Raw genomic sequence first — 22492 nt, 5'->3', positions numbered from 1 at the left:
TGGAATTTGCCAGCACTTCCTAGATAAAATTCGGTATTTGGTGTCAGGATGCAGCTTCGCTTGTTCTAGAGCGGACAGTCCCTGAGGTCTCCATGCTGGCCAGAATCTGGCATACAGGGCCCTGACTGCTGAGAGCCCTGCGCTCATCACATCCCACAGGCTGAAGGGGGCCAGGCGCCGGCGCGGGTGGAAGCCACCGTGGACTGACGAGTGGGTTAGTCTGTGCAAACCGCCAAATAGGTGTTCAAACTCATTGCAGGGCTGTGGTTTTGGGAAGGGGTTTCAACGAGACGTTCCCTCTTCTACACCTCCCTTAATGCACGGGGGTTTACTCTGTAAATGCTTGCCTGGCCTTCGAGGGCCTCACACAGGCGGTGCTAAAGGTTATCTAATGATGAGCTCTTTTTAGGGTACGTGCCTCAGTGAAGGTTTCATTGACACAGAGCTCACAATAAGGGCAGAATATCAACACCATGTTGCAAACAAAATGAGACACAGATGACTAAGGAAACAAATCCATCAGTGCTAACAAATGCTTGAATAAAGAGCTGCAGTTACTTAGGATCCTCGTGCTGTGTTAACAGCACCTACAGCACAGCACAATATCTCCAACATGATGGGAATAAAGAGCAGTGCAAAGGCAGAGATTATTTTTTGATTGTTCAGTGGAATAGAACCGAGCCTACTCCCACAGATTTCAAATAATGTAGAGACGCAACCCCAAAAGTAACTACTGTCAGTCACAACAAAATAGGTGCATAAGTCCAGGTCCATAAACCAGCTAAAAATTCATCTGCCTCAGTGATGAACATAAAATAAAAGGATGGAGGCAAGATTGAGTATTTAAAACACAGTGGGTGAGATACCATACTTTGGAAGGGGAAGGTTAGGTATGACTTTAAAAAAAACACTTATTGCTCTCCTGAAGTCATGGAGTAGCTGCAGGGCAGCCAAGCCACAACGCCCACCCTTTCCCCCCTCAATCCCTGCAGCGGCAGGGAAAGGCGGGGAGGAATTAGCGTTGCCTCTAGTGCTGCACACAGCCACATCCAGCCGCAGCCATTAACAGCTCGGCCTGCGTCCCCTCACGCTGCGATGTGTTATCCTTTGTGCCTGGGAAGCACAAATGCGAGATCCTACTAAATCAGACAGAGAGAAGTACCAGGCGATGGTGAAATGTCTGCACCTGAGCCCAGCCGTGCTCAGAGCCAACTGGATCTCATGGTCAGAGCTGTAGCAAGTGTAGGGCAAGAGATCGCCGTGTCATTTACACTGTTTCTGCCATGCTGTCTAAGATGTGGGTGCATGGAAGTCCCATAAGGTGCTTCTCTCTATCCTTAAGTACAGACCTACCTTTTATTATTTGGCTCTAATAATTCTGAGTGCCTCACATGCAGTTCTCGGAATCTGCCTTTCTCCAAGTGCCTCAAATGTGGCAAGGCCACAGTTATAGTCACACTGGGTTTGTCACTTTAGCATCTGGCACCCCAACCAGATGAGGCAAAGATCCAAATCTCCCTAAAGGTAAGCACTGGAACTTCAGAAAAAAAAAAAAAATCCTACTTCACCGTGGCTCTGCTCTAAGGCAGTAGGACAGGCATATTACACATCAGGAAACACCACCAATGAGATGCCAACACAGAAACACAAAGTAGTATTTCTACACCTTTTTCCACATGGGAACGCACAGAAGCACAGTTAAGTCTATCAGGTCCCTAAACTATCATCCACGTAGATAACAGATAGATCAACCTACCTGAGGGAGTTACCTTAGTCTCTGCCAGTTCCTTCTCCTGCTTATCCCCGCCAGCTGGAATCACCTTCATGTTATCCTGTCTGGGTCTCAGCCAAATAGCTTCCCCCTCATTCTTGTCCTGCAAGACACAGAGGGAGCAGGGAGATGGTGTGAACTGTCACAGCACGCGTTGGATTGCTAGTCTATTTTTTGTGGGGCTGCCCAGTGCATCACACTACCAAGCTTATGAAAATAACGTTTGGAAGTTTCTGTTTCTCATTCACACATCTGACTTCATTAACTCACAAATCGTGACAATTTGCTATAAACTAACGAATGAACCACTAACTCGGGACATCATTCATTATCATAAAGCTATTTCCTGCCTGCTTAATTAAGCTCTGAGAGAATGCTCTAGCAGAAGGGAGCAGAAGCAGCCCCTCTCGTGAAGTGATAAATGCCCGAGGCTGAGGGGCATCCTGACAGTTTCAGCTCAGCTGAACACACTGGGTTCTCTCCCTAGCAGGAGTAAAGAGCCTCGGCCAGTCTGAGAGGCTGGAACAGGGAATTCAACTCTAGCAACACCTTTGACTAGCAGAAATGTCTGTGAATCCAACAATCTAATTTCCACTAGCACTGCATAAAACCAGAGAAAAAAATATTTTCTCCAGTGAGCCTAATTTTTGATCTAAAAGCCAAGACTAATTTTATATGCTGTCATGTAGACATCAGCCTACCCTTCTTAAGCATTGACATAGCAGTTGCAGAACTGTTCACCAAATTGCAGTTTGGGTTATTAATCATATGGATGCCAAAAAATAGAACCGAGAGCGAGTATTTTAAGCTAGACAGCAGAAACATCCAGGAGACACCAAAACAAGAAACAACCATTTTCTGCTGACACAGACACAGCATCAAGCAACTGACCGGAGAGAACCATTCTTTCTCTTCTGCCCACTAAGTAGGGCAAAAAAACCCACCTCCTTCCCCCACTTTGTATCATAGCAGCACATAGCGTTCCCAGCCATGAACTACAGATGCACAGCAGGAGGCTATCCCTGCCTCAAAGACTTTACCTTCTTTCCACATCCTCTCTGTTTTGGTGCTGAGACTTTAAGAATTAAAAAGTTAAAAAAGAGTTATTGAAAAAGTTATTATTAAAGAGTTAAAAAACAGACATGAAGAATCTTTATTACAGGCATCTATGCAAATACACATGGCTTCTCATAACCAGTGAGCTTACTGCAGCCAAGTTTCAGAAACAAAATGGAAGGAAAATCTTAGCTGCCCAGGGCCCCTGCCCAGGGAGTGGTTAGCTAATTCCCTGCAGCTGAGCTGAGCCCGCCCTGAAAAACTCGCTGTAGATTAGGCAACTGATTTATCACCTTTCCTTATCCTTGCGCCTCTTAACTGATGCAGTGTTTTAGGCCTCCCAGTCAAGTCTGTGTTTCTGCTGCTTCTTTTGATGGTGCTGTCTATTTTGAAAGCTGAAGCTGACCTTCTGCCAAGCAATAGCAAGTATTTAAGGCTTTCCCAGTAAGTGAAAAACAGATTATGGAGAATTCAAGTCCAGCCTGCATTTAATTTGCTTTATTTACATATAAACTGCAGCCTGGAACAGAAGCGGTCAAACACCATCATGCCTGATTCCTCCAGCCAATCGTATCCTGTTGCCCACATGTAATTTGGCCTTAAAAATTTGCTTGTAATTAGATATCAAAGCAAAAACCAAGCCCTTCTGTTTCTCACTGTAGATTCCTATTTCCAGGGTCTTGTCTAACCAAAACCAACTGTGGCACAGGCTGACCTCCCTCTCTGCAAGAACAAAAATAACTCGGAAGATTATATGTATCAGTATTATGTGGTGGCATCCACCATAACTATATTATATATCATGTTCCCTTCATCATTCCTCTGAAGGTTTTGCTATCTCTGCATCACTCCCTCTTGAATGGGTTACTGGGGAAAATGTTGCTTCTCATCAGCATTTTCCAAGTTCTTCCACTATAAAGAAAGCCCACTAGAGCTTTAAAATTTACCTTTGAACTTTTTTCATCATTGCATCGTCCACTCCATAAATTCTCTCCTATAGTGGCACAATCATATCTCCAAATAAAACTGATAGGACAGAAAAAATTGTGAGACACGGTAATTTTACATTTGGTAATACAGACGTGCATATCCACCCCAGGGACATTTGTAAACATACCTGTGAATAAATTCTCATACTCCCTGCGCTGGTGGGAAAATACTGCAGCTCCGGGAGAGATACAAACTTTGTCCTTGCTGGTCTTGTGCTGCAGGAGACTTACACAGGATCCCACAGGGTTCTCAGATAGTCTTCAGGACTTTTGTAGACTGGGACAGTTTCCAGGCATTTATTGTTTAACCATCGCTGTGCCTCATGAAGTACCTAAGGGTGGTCCCCTTTTAACTTAGGTGGAAACGGACTGGCCAACTGACCAATTTAAGGCCAGTGAAGGAGTCAGGTCTGAGAAGGTCTCAAAAATATCCAACCACCAGATCCTCTGTCCCAAAACAATGATAGTAATGCATCCTCGTGTCCGTGCATTTCTGCTAGTGTGTCTCTCCACTCTGTATTCTGACACTACTGCTGAAATTGAACAGAAAGCTTCTGCTCACAGGGAACAACTCCCCTGCCTTCCTTGTTGAAGGAAAGATGACTTAAGACACAAGTCTATTCCCAAACCGGTCGAGACCTCCAAGGATTAGGTAAAAGAACTTGTATTACCAAACAAAAAAAAACAACTTCAGAAGCATACTGGTGGTTTCCAGGCTGAAAGACTTGGTACTGTGTGTGCAGTTTAGGGTAAAAAAAAGAGCATTTGATAAGGGATAAGCAAAAAGGCTGGCAAGTGGCTGAAATGTTTATGAAGTCAGAGTTTTGGCACCTAAATTTGGTGCTGAATAATATCCTTTTCTAAATGGAATTTCTTTTATGAATGGAAAAGAAAAATTCTGAAGCTTTAAGACTATAGGGAAGTGATCGTCCCCTGTACTCAGCACTGGTGAGGCCACACCGCAAGTACTGCATTCAGTTTTGGGCCCCTCACTACAAGAAGGACATGGAGGTGCTGCAGCGTGCCCAGAGAAGGGCAAGGAAGCTGGTGAAGGGTCTAGAGCACAAGTCTTACGAGGAGCAGCTGAGGGAGCTGGGGTTCTTTAGCCTGGAGAAGAGGAGGCTGAGGGAAGACCTTATTGCTCTCTACAACTACCTGAAAGGAGGTTGTAGCCAGGTGGGGGTCAGTCTCTTCTCCCAAGTAGCAAGCGATAGGATGAGAGGAAACGGCCTCAAGCTGCACCAGGGGAAGTTTAGGTTGGATATTAGGAAAAAGCTCTTCACCGAAAGGGTGGTCAGGCACTGGAACAGGCTGCCCAGGGAAGTGGTTGAGTCTCCATCCCTGGAGGTATTTAAAAGACGGGTAGATGTGGTGCTTGAGGACATGGTTTAGAGGTGGACTTGGCAGTGCTGGGTTAACGGTTAGACTTGTTGATCTTAGGGGTCTTTTCCAACCTTAACGATTCTATGATTCTATACTCAGACTTTTTTAGACACTATTCAGTTTGCATAAAAGGGTACAGAAAGGGAGCAATTCCAGCTCATCTGTGTATTAACTTCACCTAAGCAAAACAACAAAATTCCTGGTTACAAAAGAAAAGTGCTATTAATTCTTGAAGCTGCTTTTCAAATGAGTATTACAAGTAAGAAGGCTAAAGCTAAACCATGACATTAGAAACTTTGAAATCTATTTTTTGTCATGGTCTAAATAGGAAAGCATAGTAAAACCATTTCTTTCCTGTTAAAGTAGAAGCCTAAACTTCCTAGTCAGTACTTTTGCTTGGTTGGGTTGGTTATTTCAGCTTCCTAAAATGAACTGAAGAAAAAAAAATCTGAACTGAAGGAAAAAAATCAGCAAGACAGGCCTGCTGTAAAGACAGCTTTGTGCCAGCATTAGAGCTTATGTATTTGTCATCGAAGTAATAATTACTACACTTTCTTTAGAACCGTAGGAAAACACGTAAGTGTTGAGTAGATTCAAAGAGTACATGGTTCCATGGAAGTGCATCACATGCCTAAAAAGAAACAGCCCACAAGCAACAGAGCCTGAGAATCCCAGAGGTGCAAGAATCCATACAAAACAGAAAAGGCTGAAAAAGAATTCTATCATTTTTCCCCTCAAACTGAAAAAAATGAATTTGACACAAAGGGTGAATTACAGCCCTTGTTAGATTTTTTTGCCACTTGGTTCTTGCACTTCTCCCAGATGGGTATAAACAACTACCCAAGGTTCAGTCATGTTCACCATTGGGGATACCCAAGCCTTAATTCAACACTACAAATCAGAATAGCATACGAATGGTGGTAACCAAAAAACTTCGGAGTTAAAGCATTTATTGGGAACTCAACTGAAGCTATTAGTCCAACGCTGAAGCTAAATGTGTCTTGAGTGTTTCCCTGTGATGTCAAAATCTCCAGTCTATACTATTTTTGAAGGAATTACATCTTCATTATCAGAACAAACAGGCAGACATCCCCACCAATCCCTCCTTTCCTATTGCTCTGAACAAGAAACGACTGATCACATCAGAGCAGACAGCAGCATGTTTTCCAGAGAAAGGGAACGTTAAGGTCATGGCACATGCAGTGCTTTCATTGCTGGGGGTCAATCATGTTCATTTAGGGAGAAAAAAAAGAAATTGTGATGGTCTTATACCCCAAGTGCTTCAGAAGAGTACACTGAGATGAAGTCAGAGCATTTGTAATGTTCATGTAAAGCACCACTGCCCTGTCAAGTAGGGGTCATGCATAACATGATAAAGTCTCCTTAATCATGGAGGTATCAGGGGTCCACACATCCTGCTACTAATCTACACTTGGCCAGAGTTTGTAATGGTTTCAGCTGTACCTTGTGATTACTTATGCCAAGCACAAACGCACAGACATCATTTCAGCACTACAGCATGCAGAACGATGGGAAAGATGAGCTGCTGTGCATGCTCCTCTACCCAGCTGTCAGCTCCACTGTCAATATTGGAAAGAAAAGCTTGGTTAAGGAAGACTCAGATTAGTTTCCATTGTCTAAACAGCCTTGATTTTACAGGGAAAAGAGGGATCATCTCTACCTGGTCAAGTGGTAGCAGCTGTCTCATTAGCTCTTCCAGTCTAGCATATCTTAAAGCATTCTAGATTGTTGACATATAACATTTTTAGTCCCACCCAACTCTGGGTAAAATACAGTCTAATAGTAAAATACTAGTGTGATGGTAGTTTATATGTTAGGATGTTATGCCTGACATCTGATTTTGCAAGACCTTTTCTGTCAAGGTGCACTGCATTGTCTGATGGAGTAGATTCCTCCACACGCTGGTAAGAAATATTTATTAGTGTTACTTTCCCCCACCAATCATACTTCTGTGCAAAACAGAAGCAGAAACATACTATATGAACAATATAATACAAGGGTTTCCTGCATTATACAAGTGCCTAAGATGGTACAAGTTTTACAGAAAAAAAAAATCCGTGTGTATTTTGTATTTCCATCTGTATTCTAAAAACACGTACCCATCCAGACATTGCATGCTTACTCATTTTCAGAAGGGCAACAAATTGAGAATGCAAAAAACTTTATTAGCATAAAAAGTACATATTCAGTAATCAATAGTCAGATTCCTTCACAGCATCTGGCATGTTTGATACATCTTTCTGTATCTGCTACAGTTAGAGGAAGAAGGGGTTGTAAGATGTCAGAGGTTTAGGGTTAGGAGGGGTTGTTAGTGGTTTTTTTTGTTGTTGTTTTGTGCCTTTTTTTTTTAAAAAGTTATGTAAACAATTCAGGGTGAAACCTGTACAAGCAGAATATTAGCTATCATTTGTACACTTCAAAGTTAAATAAAACCCAATTTCAGCAATACAAAAAGCAATACAAAAAAGTATTCAGATGCATGACAAATGCATCAGAAAATGCAGAAGGACAGAGGAAGTAAGTGAACATGTTTTAAAAGTTAGATCATACTGGAAATTCTCTGTAAATATCTGTATGGCTCAACATGAAAAACATTATAAAATTACTTGGTTCCGTAAGAGATCTGTACAGTTGCATCTACTTTAACTTCATTAAACACGAATATATTAGAACAACAGACTGATTAAAAGGAATAAGAAAAGTTTACTCAAGTTTAACATTTCAAGCTGCCTATTCGATAGAGTAACTAGACAGAGGTAGATGTCCAATATTAGTGGCCAAGCTATTCTAGCAAGACCCTTTAGCTAGCTTGTCAAGTTTTTACATTCAAAGCCAATGTGAAATGGCTTCACAGATGAAGAATGTCTTTCAAAAAGCCAGCCAGAAAACCTGTTTTGCTGATGGAAGTAGTTTCAATTATACTGCTGAAAGCGAGGAGTATGTAAGAGTAAATCATTTACCAGACCACTGTAAGGACACCACTGATCAAGCACTAGAGCTCATGCAGTTGTTTTAACAAAAGTGAAATTAGTTTGTTAATTTCCTATGCTTATTTTAGCAGCTGAACCATTGCTGCCTATCTGGCTCATAACTAATCAAAATAAGATTGCAGGGTACCACGGCGGCGGATATCACATGTCCAGCAATGGAAACCACCTCCCAGTGAATTGGCATGGCGAATATTCACTTTAATTGTAGAAATGCCTGCAAGAAACATACATTGCATACTTTAAAATTAAAATCTCAAATTCATGTGGTAAGCTTTGATCAGAACATTAGATAATCAGATCATATGGCTAGATGCAAGTATGGAAAGTATTTCCTACTCATTTGGTAAGAATTTCTTTTCCCAAATTCTAGGCAGAGAACAAGCTAGGAACATAGCTGGCTTGTTTATTCCAGCAATACCCTCAGGAATATACAGTCCTGGGGCACAGCTGGTGTTTGATGTGTTATGATGTGCCAGTAATAAAAAGAAAAATTCAGTTTTTGCGGTATGTGAAGAGTTAGCTGAAATTCTGCTACAATGTATGACCAGGGCACATTTACATAAATCTGTGTGAGCATTTATGGTTCAGACACTAAATGTGCTCTTTCAAGTGCCTTTCAAGAAAAGAAGCATTCAAAGTACAGAGCTCTGAGTCCCTCTTTCTCCGAAAGGGGAAAGAGGCTGTTACACTTACTACCTAAGTTAAGCTTCCACTTCTTTTCAGCTGTGGCTTGGCTTATACAAAGTCTTGACAGACAGACTAGGATCGGAAGACTTCTCTGTTATGAAGTTTGCCTTTTTGCTTCTTGGTACTTTCAGGAGCTCAGGAGCAGCTCAGTAGAATCTATCATCTAGGTCAGCAATAGTGTTTTTCCCAGTAGACCCATCCCAGTCCTAGGAACTTACTGACTGCAGGAGTTTATTTAGAACTCACACAGACTGTGAAGTTCAAGTGTGAAAGATATGTCATGATTAGCATTGATAGCCTCATTTTTTAAGTACTTTCACACTTTTATAAATCCTCAGCTCCTTGGTCATGCAGAGAATTAAAACAACCTAAGATTGAAAAACTAAGTGATTCACTAAAGGTTGTATAGCCAGTCTTTAAAAGCAGATTAAAGCATTATATTGCATGGTTCTCACCTGCAGTTTGTCTCAGATTTGAGGGAAGCTTCAATAAGTGCACTCACATGCATGGCATCAACCCTTCTTCTAGGTTCACAGTTGCTATCTTCCACCTTTGGATCATTCTCTCCTTCCCATCATTTTTCTCCCTTTAAAGGAGTCTTTTGCTATTGGGGAGTATTATCTTTTACTCTACAATACAATGATCCCTCACTTCCCTTGACTTCTCATCTACCCACAAGTCTTCTTCCTACCCTGTCAACTTTGGCATCACCATGTACTTATCCTGCAGCAATAGTCAGCTGGCTGTAGCACCAAGCAATCTGGCTACCCTCCTACTAAGCAACTATGAGCCACAAGTAGATCTACCCAAATCCTTCCCTCCCAGCATGACGGAAGCAGTTGGATTAACTGCATGCATTCAGATTTTTAAGTCTATATTATTTGTCTTTGGAGTTAGCTGTGCATAATAAGAATTTCAGATTTTATATTGAGTTACAGTTCTCCTGCCACTGCATATCTAAAGGAATTCTACCCTATCACAAGGTTACATCTCACAGGACTGAGATTCTCCATAAATGAGCAGAAATACCTGGGTTAAGTGGTCTTAATTTGACAGTTTAAAGTACAGTGAGTTTGAAACTAGAAAAATTTGAAAGCATTTTGGCAATGAGGGATAGCCAGCTCTATATGACTCAGCAACATGCGCACTCAACGTCTCCAAGACAGACTTTGACTTTCAAACTGAACAGTTTTACACTAAAAAAGCTCATTCAAAAGCATGCTAGCCATAACTTTAATTGCTACTCATACCTTTATTTGCTTCAGGCTTTAGGGGGCACAAGATGCAAGAAGCCTATATTCTCATGACCAAAGTATTCAGGAGAGAAATCACTGAATGATTCTTACTTGCTAATCCAATTGTTTGAGTACTTTTTCTAGTGCTGGCTGCTTTGACTACTTTAAGTGAAACCTCTATTCATCCTGATGTGTATAGCTGGTATCAAGATAATTTTGTTTTAAGTAGATGTTGAAATATGTTAGGACATACCCAGATTTTCAAACATCTTCTGAATTGATGTCTCATTGGCATCCACCATCACACGTTTCTCATCCAGCATGAGGACATTCATGGAGAGCCATTTAGAAGACATCCACAGTGGGTGATCTAAACACATGAGAATGAACCTTCTACTGTACCAATGTTGCCCCATATTAATACTCTTAAGAATACTCTTGGAATTCTTAGAAAAGAAAGAGTGAATATACCATCTGGGATGAGTGGCACTGGGGGGCGAATCACAGTCCAGCCTGCTTTCTTGAAGAGCTCAATCTGAAAGAACAATTTAATTAGATTCTAAACAGGGTTCTTAAAGTAGTACGTCCTCCAACCTATGCCATGTTTTCTCAGGCTACTTCAATACACATGACATCCCCTTCCCTCCATTCACTACTCTTGTCCTCATTCAAGTTCCATCTACAAACCCAGTTTTTATACAAGCATTTTTTTTAAAGCCTTTTCAAACTTTGCATACCACTAGCATTTGTTTCTACTGTTTTTATATATGCTAGGTATACTAAGATATGTTAAACACAAACGGTAACACATGCAGTTTGGAGCCTGTGAAGTAAAGATATTAGTAACAGCACAAAAGTATTAAATTATTTATTTTTGGTATTATTTCTTCCCATATGACTGTAAAAGCCATTGATATGAATTACACTGCCATTTATAGAAACAAAAACACCAAAAATACCCCATAAAGTTACATTTGCATCATGCTTCATAAGAAACTTAATATGCAGTTTATTTAACAAAAGGAACAAAATAAAGGCATCCTAGGGAATAATATGTGTCTCTAAGAATTACACAATTAAGTGAAAAATAAGAGGAGGATAATTTGGCTAAGGAGAATTGACTTGTCAACTTCATTGTCTGAATACTTGGAAGAGCTCTTTATTCAAGTGTTACCACGAGGTGGAGCTCCGACTCTGAAAACTCAATAACCAGCCTGGCCTGGAGGATTTTAAAGAAACCCCCCCTTTCACCCGGCACCTCCCCTCCATTTCCTGGTCATCCAGAACTGCCAAATCAGTTCTTGTGAAAGAAAGCTGCATCTATCTTTTCTATCTACACAGACAGCAGTTTTCCATGAAAAAAGTCCCAGCACATGGGTTTAACACACGGAGACCAAGACCCTCCTCTTGCAAGTAAGATTATGAAAAACAGGGGAAGGGAACAGGGGAGGAAAAAACTATGATTGTTTAAAATATGTTCTCATAACAGATATTATAAAAGGCAGTAATTCAATGGGACCATTTACATTGAAGACACTTGCTGTGAGGAGACTAGTATTACTCCTAAGAGCTATGCTGTGTACATGGTTCCACCGTCTCCACTGCACACAGCTCTATCCCACTGATTAAGTACTGGCTCAGCTATTCCCATGTGGTTGTACAGCTCCCAAAATCATGGGGTTCCTCACAAAAATCCTCAAGCACTGACAGTACAGGTAATATGCCTGTAACAGAGATGAGCTTTTACTCTGAAGAGCTTTCCGATATGAGTGCACCATTTAGCAATATTAGCTTTTTCCAAGAGTGAAGTACTAGGTTCTACATACTGAACCATGTCTCTCCTCTGTCCTACTCTCCAAAAAGTATTTCTTGCTCAGTTATTCACAGCTGAATGCTTGAGCAATTACCAGCCTCCTGCTATTGGTACAGTTAACAATACCAAAGGAGAGGCTTCCAAAATAAGAATAAAAAGGGGGATTACTCATCTGAACAGAAAACCCTCAATTTCTCCTTGGATACAATTAATATCTTAAGCAGCGGAAGTGTTCAGAGAAGCAGTATATCCTATGTACTTGCTTTGTTACTACATTATTACAAAATAGATCACTTCCATCACATTTAAACAATGCACATAGGAAGAAACACACAACACGTCCTCCTAGCTTCGCAATAAGAAAGCACAAAGAGCAGTAGCAGAAAACTGGGGGAGAACAATGGTCATTGTACTGCTGAGAAAGTTCTAGAGTCCAGATGCAAATACATCTACAAGTTCCTGAACAGCTGTCTGAGTGCTATTTAAATTCAATCATTTAATATTAAAGTGTATACAAAATAAACTTGTGGATTAGCAATTATCCAGCAGGGACCTAGTCCAGCTGAGTCATTTTTAAACACAAAACACTTTCCCCTCTGCTACACTCTTACCTGATGGCAGGGACGGTCTGGGTTAGAGAGCACAAGATAAGGTCCAATGATATTAAAAGTTGCATCAATGTGCATAGGGTTAGGATCCTTAAAGGATATTACATGCACTCGATAGTCTGGTGCAAGATGTCGCCTCATCCATTCAATGCCCATGTAATTTGTAACCTGGAAACAGGACAAAGTAAGTTTCGCTAGGCTAGAATATAAACTGCATCCAAGCTTAGTTTATCTAAGGTTTTATTTAAATAAATATTTAAAGACAAAATAATAGAAGTTTGTGCCTTTAGCTAATCTCTTAGCTGTAAGACAGTCTCGTCCTGTATATGAGATATTATACAAACAGCAACTTCTTTTGTCAACACTATTATTTAATGCTGTCCAGAAATTTAAGGAGGCATAAAAACAAGTATCATCAATCATGAAGACAGATACCAAAACTGTTGGAAGAAACCTTTGTTTACCTGGCTCCTTTGTACAAAGATATCTCTTCCAGCTCTAATGAAGTCAGCAGCATCAAAGCATGGCTCAAATTCAGTAGTTACAAATTTTCCCTGAGCAGCCAGTTTATGCCTGTCTTCAACAGAGCGGACTGGATAATCCTAGTTATAGAAAAAGCAATAACAACTTTAGGCTGGAGATGCTAAGGGAAAGTTTTCAAACTATTTGCTATGGAAGAGTATTTTGAAATGAAGAAAATATGTTTATACTGATAGCTAGTATATTCTTTGGAGGTGGTTTGGTTTACTTGCTACTAGAATAAAAAAAAATGAAGCGTGAATGTGGAAGTTTAAGTAAAAAGTTTTAAGTACATTCAAGAATAGGTGATGAGATAAGAGATAGTTACACCAAGAAGTTAATTGCTCTTCAGAGCCACTGTCTCTACAATATTCTGGCTTCTGGATGAAAAGTATTCATTACCAGTGGAGTTTAACTATCAGTCCAACAAATCACTGCACAGTGATAGAAATACTGGTATGCAAGCTATTGCCTAACAAAGGTGGATTCCTTACTTTTTCCACTTTTTAGAGTGGAGCAGTACTTCAAGTTAGAAGGTAGGAATTTAAATAGATTTTAGAATGAAACAATGCAATTAAGAACAAATGAGGTAGAAAAAAATAGCACAAACAAAAACTACTGGATAAGTAAGCATGCTTTAGAACAGGCTCTGGAAGTTTTCTAATACTGACAGATTACTCTAAGGTAATAGTGTTTAACAAAGACTTCTTTGCATCACTGATAAGATGTCACTGTTCCCAGGAAGTTACAATCATTCCACATCCAGTTTTCCTGCACTTATTGTAGATGCTGTTGCCAAGGCCCTAATGTATTTGGGGGCCTATAGGAAGCTACCAAAATTGTCTGAGTCAAAATTATTACAAAAGAAAAAAGTAAGAAAATATTAACTTAAATATTTGGAAGGTAAATAGTCACAGTTCAGATCCTCCACTATTTCTTTTATGTAACTTTGAAAATACTAATCATCATGCAAAACAAGGATTATGAGCTTTTTTTCCTGTGACAAAATATATATTCTTTCCCATTTTCCTGATACACTCAGGACATATCGACATTCTCAGGGAATCTCAATTCTTTAAAGTAATCTTTGTGATGTCTTTCTAGCATTGCTTCCTCTTTAGTAATGCTAGGTTACAGCCAGTAATCAAAACAATTCTAAGCAGACTTGAATTCAACAGGCACAACTTCCTGTTTCTTATTCTCTAATTGCACACACTCAGTTTCACCTGGAAAGGCTAGAGAACATTTGCATACATTAGAAAAACCACAAATTTCCAGAGTTGTTTTGCTCCCCCCTCTACCCCCCAATTTTGTGAAACCTAGATATCAAGTTGAAATTATCAACAGAATTCTGTATAACCAGAACTGAAGTTCTGAAGCAAAATGAGAACAATACCTGATCATAGAGTTCATCTGCCATTGTGGGTTTGGGGGCAGTTGTCCACTTAGCACCACAGTTGAAATAATCTTTGATTATTCGTCTATATGCTCTGTACTCAAAGAACCGAGCACGCCAAGCCATAGGCGCTTCAATAATTTCATTTCCCACCACCAACAGGATGTCTCTTGGCATGGCAGCATACATACCTGAAAGGAAAAAGGCCATTAACCCACAAGCCAAATATGCTTTTCTTAGCTCTTTCAGCTTATTTGCTTTTCACCCTCCTTTTTACTATTACTTCTGTCCAAAAGACTGGCAAAAAACATCTTTACAAAAGCCAGGGAACCAGCACATAATTTGAGGTCCTTACATTCCTCAGGAAGTTTTCAAAGTGACATTTTTTTGTTCAAAATACATGCAACATTTTGCTACAAAGCCCCACTCATAACAAGTTCACGGCTAGATGAAAGCCATGCGCAATCTACAAGCCTCCACTTCATAATTTGGTTAATGGAAATTAACTAGACAAATGCTTATGAATTACCCAGATGACTTTAAAAGGTGATGATGGGTAGCAAGTTTTCCAAGTGGACCTCATTTCTTTACATGCCATCCTTTTAAAAAGTAACAGCACAGAAGAGGAATTTGGTGGAACACAGAACTAGTGCAGGAAGCAGTCCCATTAGACTTTTCATTATCATTATCTGTTCCCTAATGAATTTGAATTCCACTAGAACAACTTAAGAACATATTTGACATGAAAGGAGCCTGGAGACTACACTTGATGCAAAGCCAAGTATGAGCCAGTGTGCTCTCACTGCAAATAACCAAAGCCACGTGGTGCTATACAAGGAGGAACGTGGCCAGTAGGTAGACAGACATTAAAATTTCCTTGACACTAGTGAGGATCCTCCTGGAAAACTGTTTCTAGTTTTGGCCTCCATAGTTTAAGATGGATCCAACTCTAGGATCCAACCAAGGGCTATCAAGACAGTCAGGGGGGCCTTACAGCACATGACCTGGGAGGAAAAGTAAAGGAACCTCAGCTTATTTTGTGTGGCAAGTAGGGGACAAAGCAGTAACAGCCTACAGCTACTTTCTGGGCCATTAAACATGACAGATGAACCCTTCTTGGTACTGGCAGTAACAACATAGCAAGGGAATCTGGCAACAGATGCTGGTGTGGGAAGTTCAGGTTAGGTGTTGGGAAAACTTCTTTCATTAGTAAGTCCATGCAGCACTGAAACAGGTCAGCAAACCAGGTGGCAGAATCTCCATCCCTGGAGATTTGCCAAGTGATAGCTACACAAAGCCATCACTGACCTCATCTAGCACTGGCAATAATCCTGCTCCAAGCAAGAAGGTAGACTAGATGACATCCAAAATGTCTCAGACAAGAATTAAGCAGACAAGGCCTTCAACAACAGAATAACATTTACCTGTAGACTCAAAATCAGGTGTTTTGTACTTCACGGACCAGTCAATTGGATCAGGCCTCTTGACAATTACACCTTCTCTTTTCAAAATATTGCACATCTCCTCGATTTCAGCAATAGCTTTTTTTAAATGGTCTTTGGGGAAGCTCTGGCCTCCAAATTTCTGATAAAATCCCCAATACTTTTCATATGTGTTGGCCTAAAACAAAAGGACAGGTAAGTGACAAAGAATAAGCATCAGTTATTTTGGTAGAGTGAATTAAATGCATAAGACACAACTCAATGTTCAAAGTTTCTTGTTCTTCTTTCACTGACTTCCCATTGCTCTGTATGTGTTATGACCGTAACATGTCGTAGTGTGCCTTATATTTGATTCCTGCAATATTTTGAAGAGTTGCTAAGAATTGTTAATGTCGTGCTGATTCTTATAAATAAAGGGGCGGGGGGAAGGAAGGGAGGAGCTTCAATGCTTCAGATAAACGCTCAATTATTCCTGGTTGAGAATCCCTATACTGGTAACACTCTGCTGTCTTTATTTTTTCTTACTACTTCTATTTATACACACCATTGGCAAGGTTTCACTCAGACTTTTTATGATATGCATGGATCCAGTCATTAAACTTACGTAAGTGTAGGTGCTAGACTAGTTGTGAATGGCTGATATCTTCACAAATACTTACACACAGTAACAAAGTTAAGTTTCAGCTGCATGTGCTAAGCAGGCTCATTCAACTAGCAGATAGCTTCAGTACTGCTGACAGACTGTACATGTGGCATGATGCCCAAGAAAAAAAGTCTGCTGAGGAATAGCAGAAAAAACAAAGGGAAAGCTATTCTGGAATGTGGAGAAGTACACATTTCATTCCCACTTGCAAGTTTAGTTTGACTTGTAGATAGGATTTTCAGGATATTTAATTTCCTCATATTTTTGGATATAGATGGATCAGTAGCTTATATAACTTGTTTCTACTGATAGAAATACTATTATAAATAATGTAATAAATATTTCTAGAAGTCTCTTCCCCTCTTTAGCCATAGCCCTACAGAAAGTTTCATTATTTATCAAATCACAGATGAACACCAAGAGACTACATTACACTTCAGTTAGTATTTAGTGGCTAGTATTGCCAAGTGGCCATGAAAGACTTGGTCCTTATTACACTAGACCTGTATAAACACACCAAACACAGCAAACCCTATAGACTGTGCTATTTAATAAGGCTAGCAGACATGTTTTTAAATGAAAACAACCTTGAGCTCATCTCCACAATGCATACATCTGTAGTCACCTTGTTAAAACCTCACTTTGATACCATCATGGTGGTGACACCAGGAATTCGAAAGCCATCCCAAGTACAGGTAACATGCCTTGTTGGCTAGAAGCGGCTGTACTTCAGGTACAGCAGCAGTCTAGAAAATGCAAGAGATACTAAATTCACCTGTCAGGGTTGGATTAAAACAAGTACAACATTTACAGGCCTAAATCCTCTGCTCCTGAAATCCTGTGAGTGTCTTCTCAAATTAAAAACTAATTCAAAATAATGTCCTAGTTCTCATGGTTAAGAAAATCCTGACACATGATCAAAACAAATGATGCTGCTTCAGTTCAGTGTATCTTTGAAAGTACTTCATTCAGATTTATAAGCTGTGAAACCAGCAGTTTTGATGGGTCTCTGCTAACATGAACATGACAGAGGAACAAGTGCATATGGAGCCCTTCTGGAAGGACAGCAGAAGGAGTCACAAGAGGTGAGCAAGTGGTCAGGCCTTCCTTCTACCAGAGTCCTGCTTATTCAGGCAGCATGAGTGACAACAATGAGATGCAGGAGAACCTGCCCTCCCAAACAGGAGGTTTCCTCCTCACACTGCAGTCCCGACTGCCTTCCAGAAAGCAACGTTCTGGACAAAAACAATGCAATGATGTTAATTTTGTGCTAGTACTGTCAGTGAGCCCTGAGCAGGCAAGGCCATTCATCTGAAGGCATGCCTGATCACCTTTAACCATCCAGGCTATCCACTGTATTCTCTACTATTCCTGGATATTTGCCCTCATGCTAGAGAGGTAAGATAGAAGAGAAAATTTAACCTTTTGGGCATCCTTAATATTTATATAGAGAGCCCAGGCAAAGGTCTCAGCATGGCCATCCTGCTCCTCCAGTACTGAAGCTTCTTCCTGTCCTTCCTGAAAGAATTTATTCTTTTTCTCTAAGTGAGGTCTTGGGTAATTTGATCACCTCAGACTTGCCAGCTGTTCAGAAGTCACAGGCAGATCATATGAAGCGCCTAGCATTCCTATGGAAACCTGTTCCGCTAATGAGACAAATTTGTCCTAAGGAGCAAAGCTAGTTATTTTCAGAGCCACTCATAATGTACTTGAATATCATTAATTCCTAAGAGGTGCAGCTCCCCTCTTCACCAGGTGTCCCCTAGTACTGCTCTTTTTCAAACCTGAGAAATGACACGTGTGTTACACTAGTATCATGGCATAATCTTAAGACAGAGTAAGGGTTAACACCATAACACCACTCATATTCCCTACCCTCTGAATAACTGGGAAAAGGATATATGATTGGGACATCTATTTCATACCAATTCAGGGTTGAGATTCCAGGCCCCTTTGATCATATACATACAACTCATTTCAGACTGTTCAAAAAGCACCATGGCCAGGACACAAAAGAGAGCTTTAAATCATCTCCTCAATGCACCTTATAACCTACTGTCTGAGAGTACCTGAGAAACTGTAGCAGCATTTCAGAAAAACCCTTTCTTTTCAGAAAGAAATTTAAGAGTGTGCTGTAAGGAAAAGATTGTCTTTAAGAAACAGAATTACCCCCTATAGTTGCTATATATTTTAAACATTTGTTGTGGAAAATAATCAACATTATCAATGTTAATGCTCTCAAGATGTACCTTAAAGCTAGTAATGACAGTTATTAAATTTAGTACACTGAAACAAAACAAAAATTCAGATCAAAATGCTTTTTGCCTAACTCAGTAGTAAACACCCCCACCCCCACCCAGCTACTCACTCAAGATATAATGATCTGTGGTAATAATACGTCTTCACCAAAAATGCATTATTATTCACAAAATATACTGAGATACATTGCAGAGTACAAAGCTATAAAGCTCAACTGTTTGACTAAGTGTCAACTGCTTCAGAAGAACACATCTGAACAGTGAGATTTTTGACCAAAGTGCTAATTCAAAAAAAGGACATCTTCCTAATTAATGTAGTTGTTAACCTCCTAGTTAGGATTTCCCATGTTTCCCAATAGTGTATTTACCTCTACATAACCTACATAGCCCATTTCAAGCTCCCAAAAGGATATGCAATAAAGTGTTGGCTCATTAATATTCATCAGATATGTAGGGCTCCCTATTCAATTCATTCCTTCCTCCTTATACCAAGTACATCACTCCTACATTACAGCAAAAAGACTTGTGTATACCAAAACCATGTCTCAAAGTACAAGAGAGTGCCGAATGCAGCCATACTTCCTGCACTTAAGTATTTTGTAAACATACATACATACAATCTTAAAACACAACTTAGAAGTATCTCAAAGCAAGTATTTACCAGAACTGTTATACTTCAAGATGTGTTTTTTAAAGCATCTCAAGTCAAAAGCCTCAATTTTTCCTTCTACAACTCAAATTCTCTAGTTTTAAACTGCTGTTTTTATAACCAATGACCCTCATTCATGCTTGGCAGAAGGCATGTGATAGACATCAACCCTAATATTGCTACTTACAGGGACAGTGGCAGGGATTTCTTGCTGCTGTATTACACTGGAGCAACACACACGTACACACCTTACCTTTCAGCCACATAGCAGAGATATGAACACTAATTGAATCTATTAATATCTTTCAGTATTGGCAAGGTAGGATTTGGATTACTGTTTGGATTATTCAGCAATGCCCCCAGGTAAAGTTACTGTTGCAGTTTCTTACAGCATGATTTAAGACAAAAGCAGAGAAAACTAGAGGAAACCACATCTTGGCTGGCATGAGCTATTATATTACCTGTTGTGGCCAATGTATTCTTTAGACTTGGCAGTTTACATAAAGCAAAGCTAAATCTTGCTTTAACCCCAAGTTGTAGGTATTTGAATTGCAGAGGTAATCCTATACGTTGACATTCCTCATTGAGCTTTTGATATTGCATGTAACAGAAAGTGAAGTTTTGACCTCACTTGATTAGTTATGGCTTAATAGGCACTAGAACCAGGCTAGCTGTATAGCATGTGACACTTCAAGTTAGACATTTGAAAGAATATCTTTTCTGATATTAAAGCAAGCTGTTGCTCACTACTTGAGAACAGAATTTTGCCTCATTTAATGTTACAATGTAAGAAAGTTAGAAATTTTTTCCCTTACTCTTCCTGTACGTTCATTATGGCAGTTTTAAGTACATAAATGCACATACGTACACTTGTATATTAGAAATGCCAATCCTCATTCACTTCTTTTTCTGAAGCTGCTAGAGTATCTTTGGAGTGTCTGAAACAGGATTCCAGAGGCTGGAATGAGCTTCAGCTTTCAAGGAGTAAATACAAGTCATAATGAAGTCAGCGGTAAAGTTTTCATTGCACTCACTGGGGCCAAGATATCATCTCAAGTGTCCCAATGTAAGTCCAATGATTACTTTTCTATCTGGGGATTAGAACTACCAAGCTGCGGTAATTCATTCACACTCCTCCAAACAGTTCTGCCCAGAATCATAGCCCAGATTCTAAAGAAAAATATATAGACATTAAACGGGCTGGGGGAAGAGAAGTCTTCTCCACAAGTACATCCCAAACTTCCTCTAAACTACCATTTCCAGCACTTTAAACATATTTTTAGTATCTTTGTTTGCCATTCCTTCTATGTCAGAGCAGAAGAATTCCCTTTCTTTTTTTAACTGAGGTCTTCTGGTCAACTTTGTCAAGATATCCTTTAAAATATTACTAAGGTCTCTTCAGCAAAGTAGCATGCCAGCTCCTGTTGCTGTGATAGCCAGGGATTACGTGCTGCCTTGTAGGCAGTACTGTACTGTGACATTGGAAGAGAACAATTCAAGATCATCCCCACAGATGCAGGTAACAACACATACTTAGCAACTTTAAAGTCCAGGTAAAGTACACAATAAAAATCTGGAGCGAGCCCGTTGTTTAAGTGTTCCTGTTCTAAAACACATTTCAGCAAACAAAGAAATGTGGATTTATTTAGGTTGCTGTTGTAGTTTTAGGCACCAAAAAACTCTGAAAAACAGAGGAGTATGTATTTCCATACAATACTTACTGTAGCACATGAGAGTTCCAGTGAGCTATTTAAGAGCCATTTAAACAGAATGGTCCTGCTAGTCTACAGCTATAGAACTCAATCTTTCTCAGACTATTAAGGAGAAAACTGTATTTTTTTTTTTCAAGTGGTAACCCTACTTAGCTTTGAGCCCAATTAGAAAACTATACTTTTTTTTCAAGTGGTAACCCTGCTTAGCTTTGAGCCCAATTAAACTTTCATCAGTCCTACCAACTATCTCAACTGCTAGAGCGTGTACCTTGATAGCATCAGGGCTATGTTACTAGAGCAAATTGTACATATTAGAGATTCTCTCTACTACTGACTTCTGTTAAAACAGCTAATTCAGTTGAAAGTGGGAAGAAAAAGCATATCCCCCGCTAACATGGCTACGCTGTAAAATTTCACAGATGTAAACAACTACTTTGAAAGAAGAACCCTCAAGAATAAACACCACACCTTGTGCACTGTAAAGCTTAAGCAAATTGTATATATAAAACCCACATTATTTCCTATTTAAGGTTGGTTTTTTATTGTTTACCTTAACCTCCACAGAAAAAGGGGGGACACAAGCATTTTCAGCTCTTCCCACAATGACCTCTTCCAGTGGGTCCCATTCATTGTATGAGCAAACAGGACAGTCCTTAGGCACAGAGCTAGTAGCCTTGTCATCAGCAGCACAGGTGTTCTGGGAGGCTGTAGCTGCCTGGGTGCTCTGGAAAGATCGCTGCACCCATCCTGTAAAGACTCTTCCAAGCTTAAAATAAAAATAAGAATGAAAATTACGTTTCCCTTACAAAAGGCAAAAAGCAATGCTTCAGTCCACAAGTGCCTTCCACTGTAATCCCAAAGCAACGTACATTATTTGGAGCATTAACAGAAACACACGGTTTGTTACAGCCATTCTAATTTATTCACAGCCCACTAGATGCTTAAAGGACAATTCACCTTTTAAAATACACTCAATTTAGGAGGGTAATGACATAGTAGCACAGCACTGACAGTGGCCAGTAGAGTCACTGAACTCCGTGCGGCTGAACTGGGAGGATGCACGGGTGAGCCTCAGCCAAAGAAGCCTGCAGCCGTCCCGCGCCCGCTCACCACCGCCCGGAGCCCCCCCGACTCCCGACGGAGCATCCTCAACCCCAGCCCCTCCGAGCCCGGCGGCGGATCTGCGTGGCACCAACCCGCGAGCCGATGTAATGCGCCGCTTCGGCCCCCCGGCTCCCCCCGCGGAAGCACCGCACTCGCAGCATCTCTGCTGGCAGGACGAGGCAGGACGGCTCCGCGCCCGCCCCCACCGGCAGCACA

The 22492-nt window shown here is 40.4% G+C and overlaps 1 protein-coding gene across 1 annotated transcript; it reads right to left on the bottom strand.

Annotated features, from left to right (window-relative positions):
* Positions 1-7377: 7377 nt before the first annotated feature.
* Positions 7378-22492, bottom strand: GATM (glycine amidinotransferase). The gene is made up of 9 exons (XM_087744078.1): positions 22369-22492; positions 21723-21938; positions 15893-16088; positions 14469-14659; positions 13018-13155; positions 12557-12721; positions 10604-10667; positions 10386-10502; positions 7378-8424 (listed from the first exon to the last, which is right to left on the bottom strand). The coding sequence occupies exons 1-9, from the start codon at positions 22435-22437 to the stop codon at positions 8312-8314; spliced, it is 1269 nt and encodes a 422-aa protein (XP_087600204.1). The 5' UTR covers positions 22438-22492; the 3' UTR covers positions 7378-8311.

This window comes from Nipponia nippon, unplaced genomic scaffold, assembly GCF_047370975.1.
Source record: "Nipponia nippon isolate SJK-2023a ecotype South Korea unplaced genomic scaffold, ASM4737097v1 scaffold_9, whole genome shotgun sequence".
Lineage (NCBI taxonomy): Eukaryota > Metazoa > Chordata > Aves > Pelecaniformes > Threskiornithidae > Nipponia > Nipponia nippon.
Note: the sequence above shows the minus strand (reverse complement) of the source record. Positions and strands in the feature narration are given on the sequence as shown.

Bases quoted from the DNA above. Each gene is read 5' to 3' on its own strand.
- GATM (XM_087744078.1), bottom strand. From the start codon at position 22,437: ATGCTGCGAGTGCGGTGCTTCCGCGGGGGGAGCCGGGGGGCCGAAGCG. The intron at 13,156-14,468 runs GTATTGTTCTCA...TTCTATAACTAG, and splicing joins CAGATGAACTCTATGATCAG to GATTATCCAGTCCGCTCTGT. The intron at 10,503-10,603 runs GTATATTCACTC...TCATGTGTTTAG, and splicing joins AGTGCCACTCATCCCAGATG to ATCACCCACTGTGGATGTCT.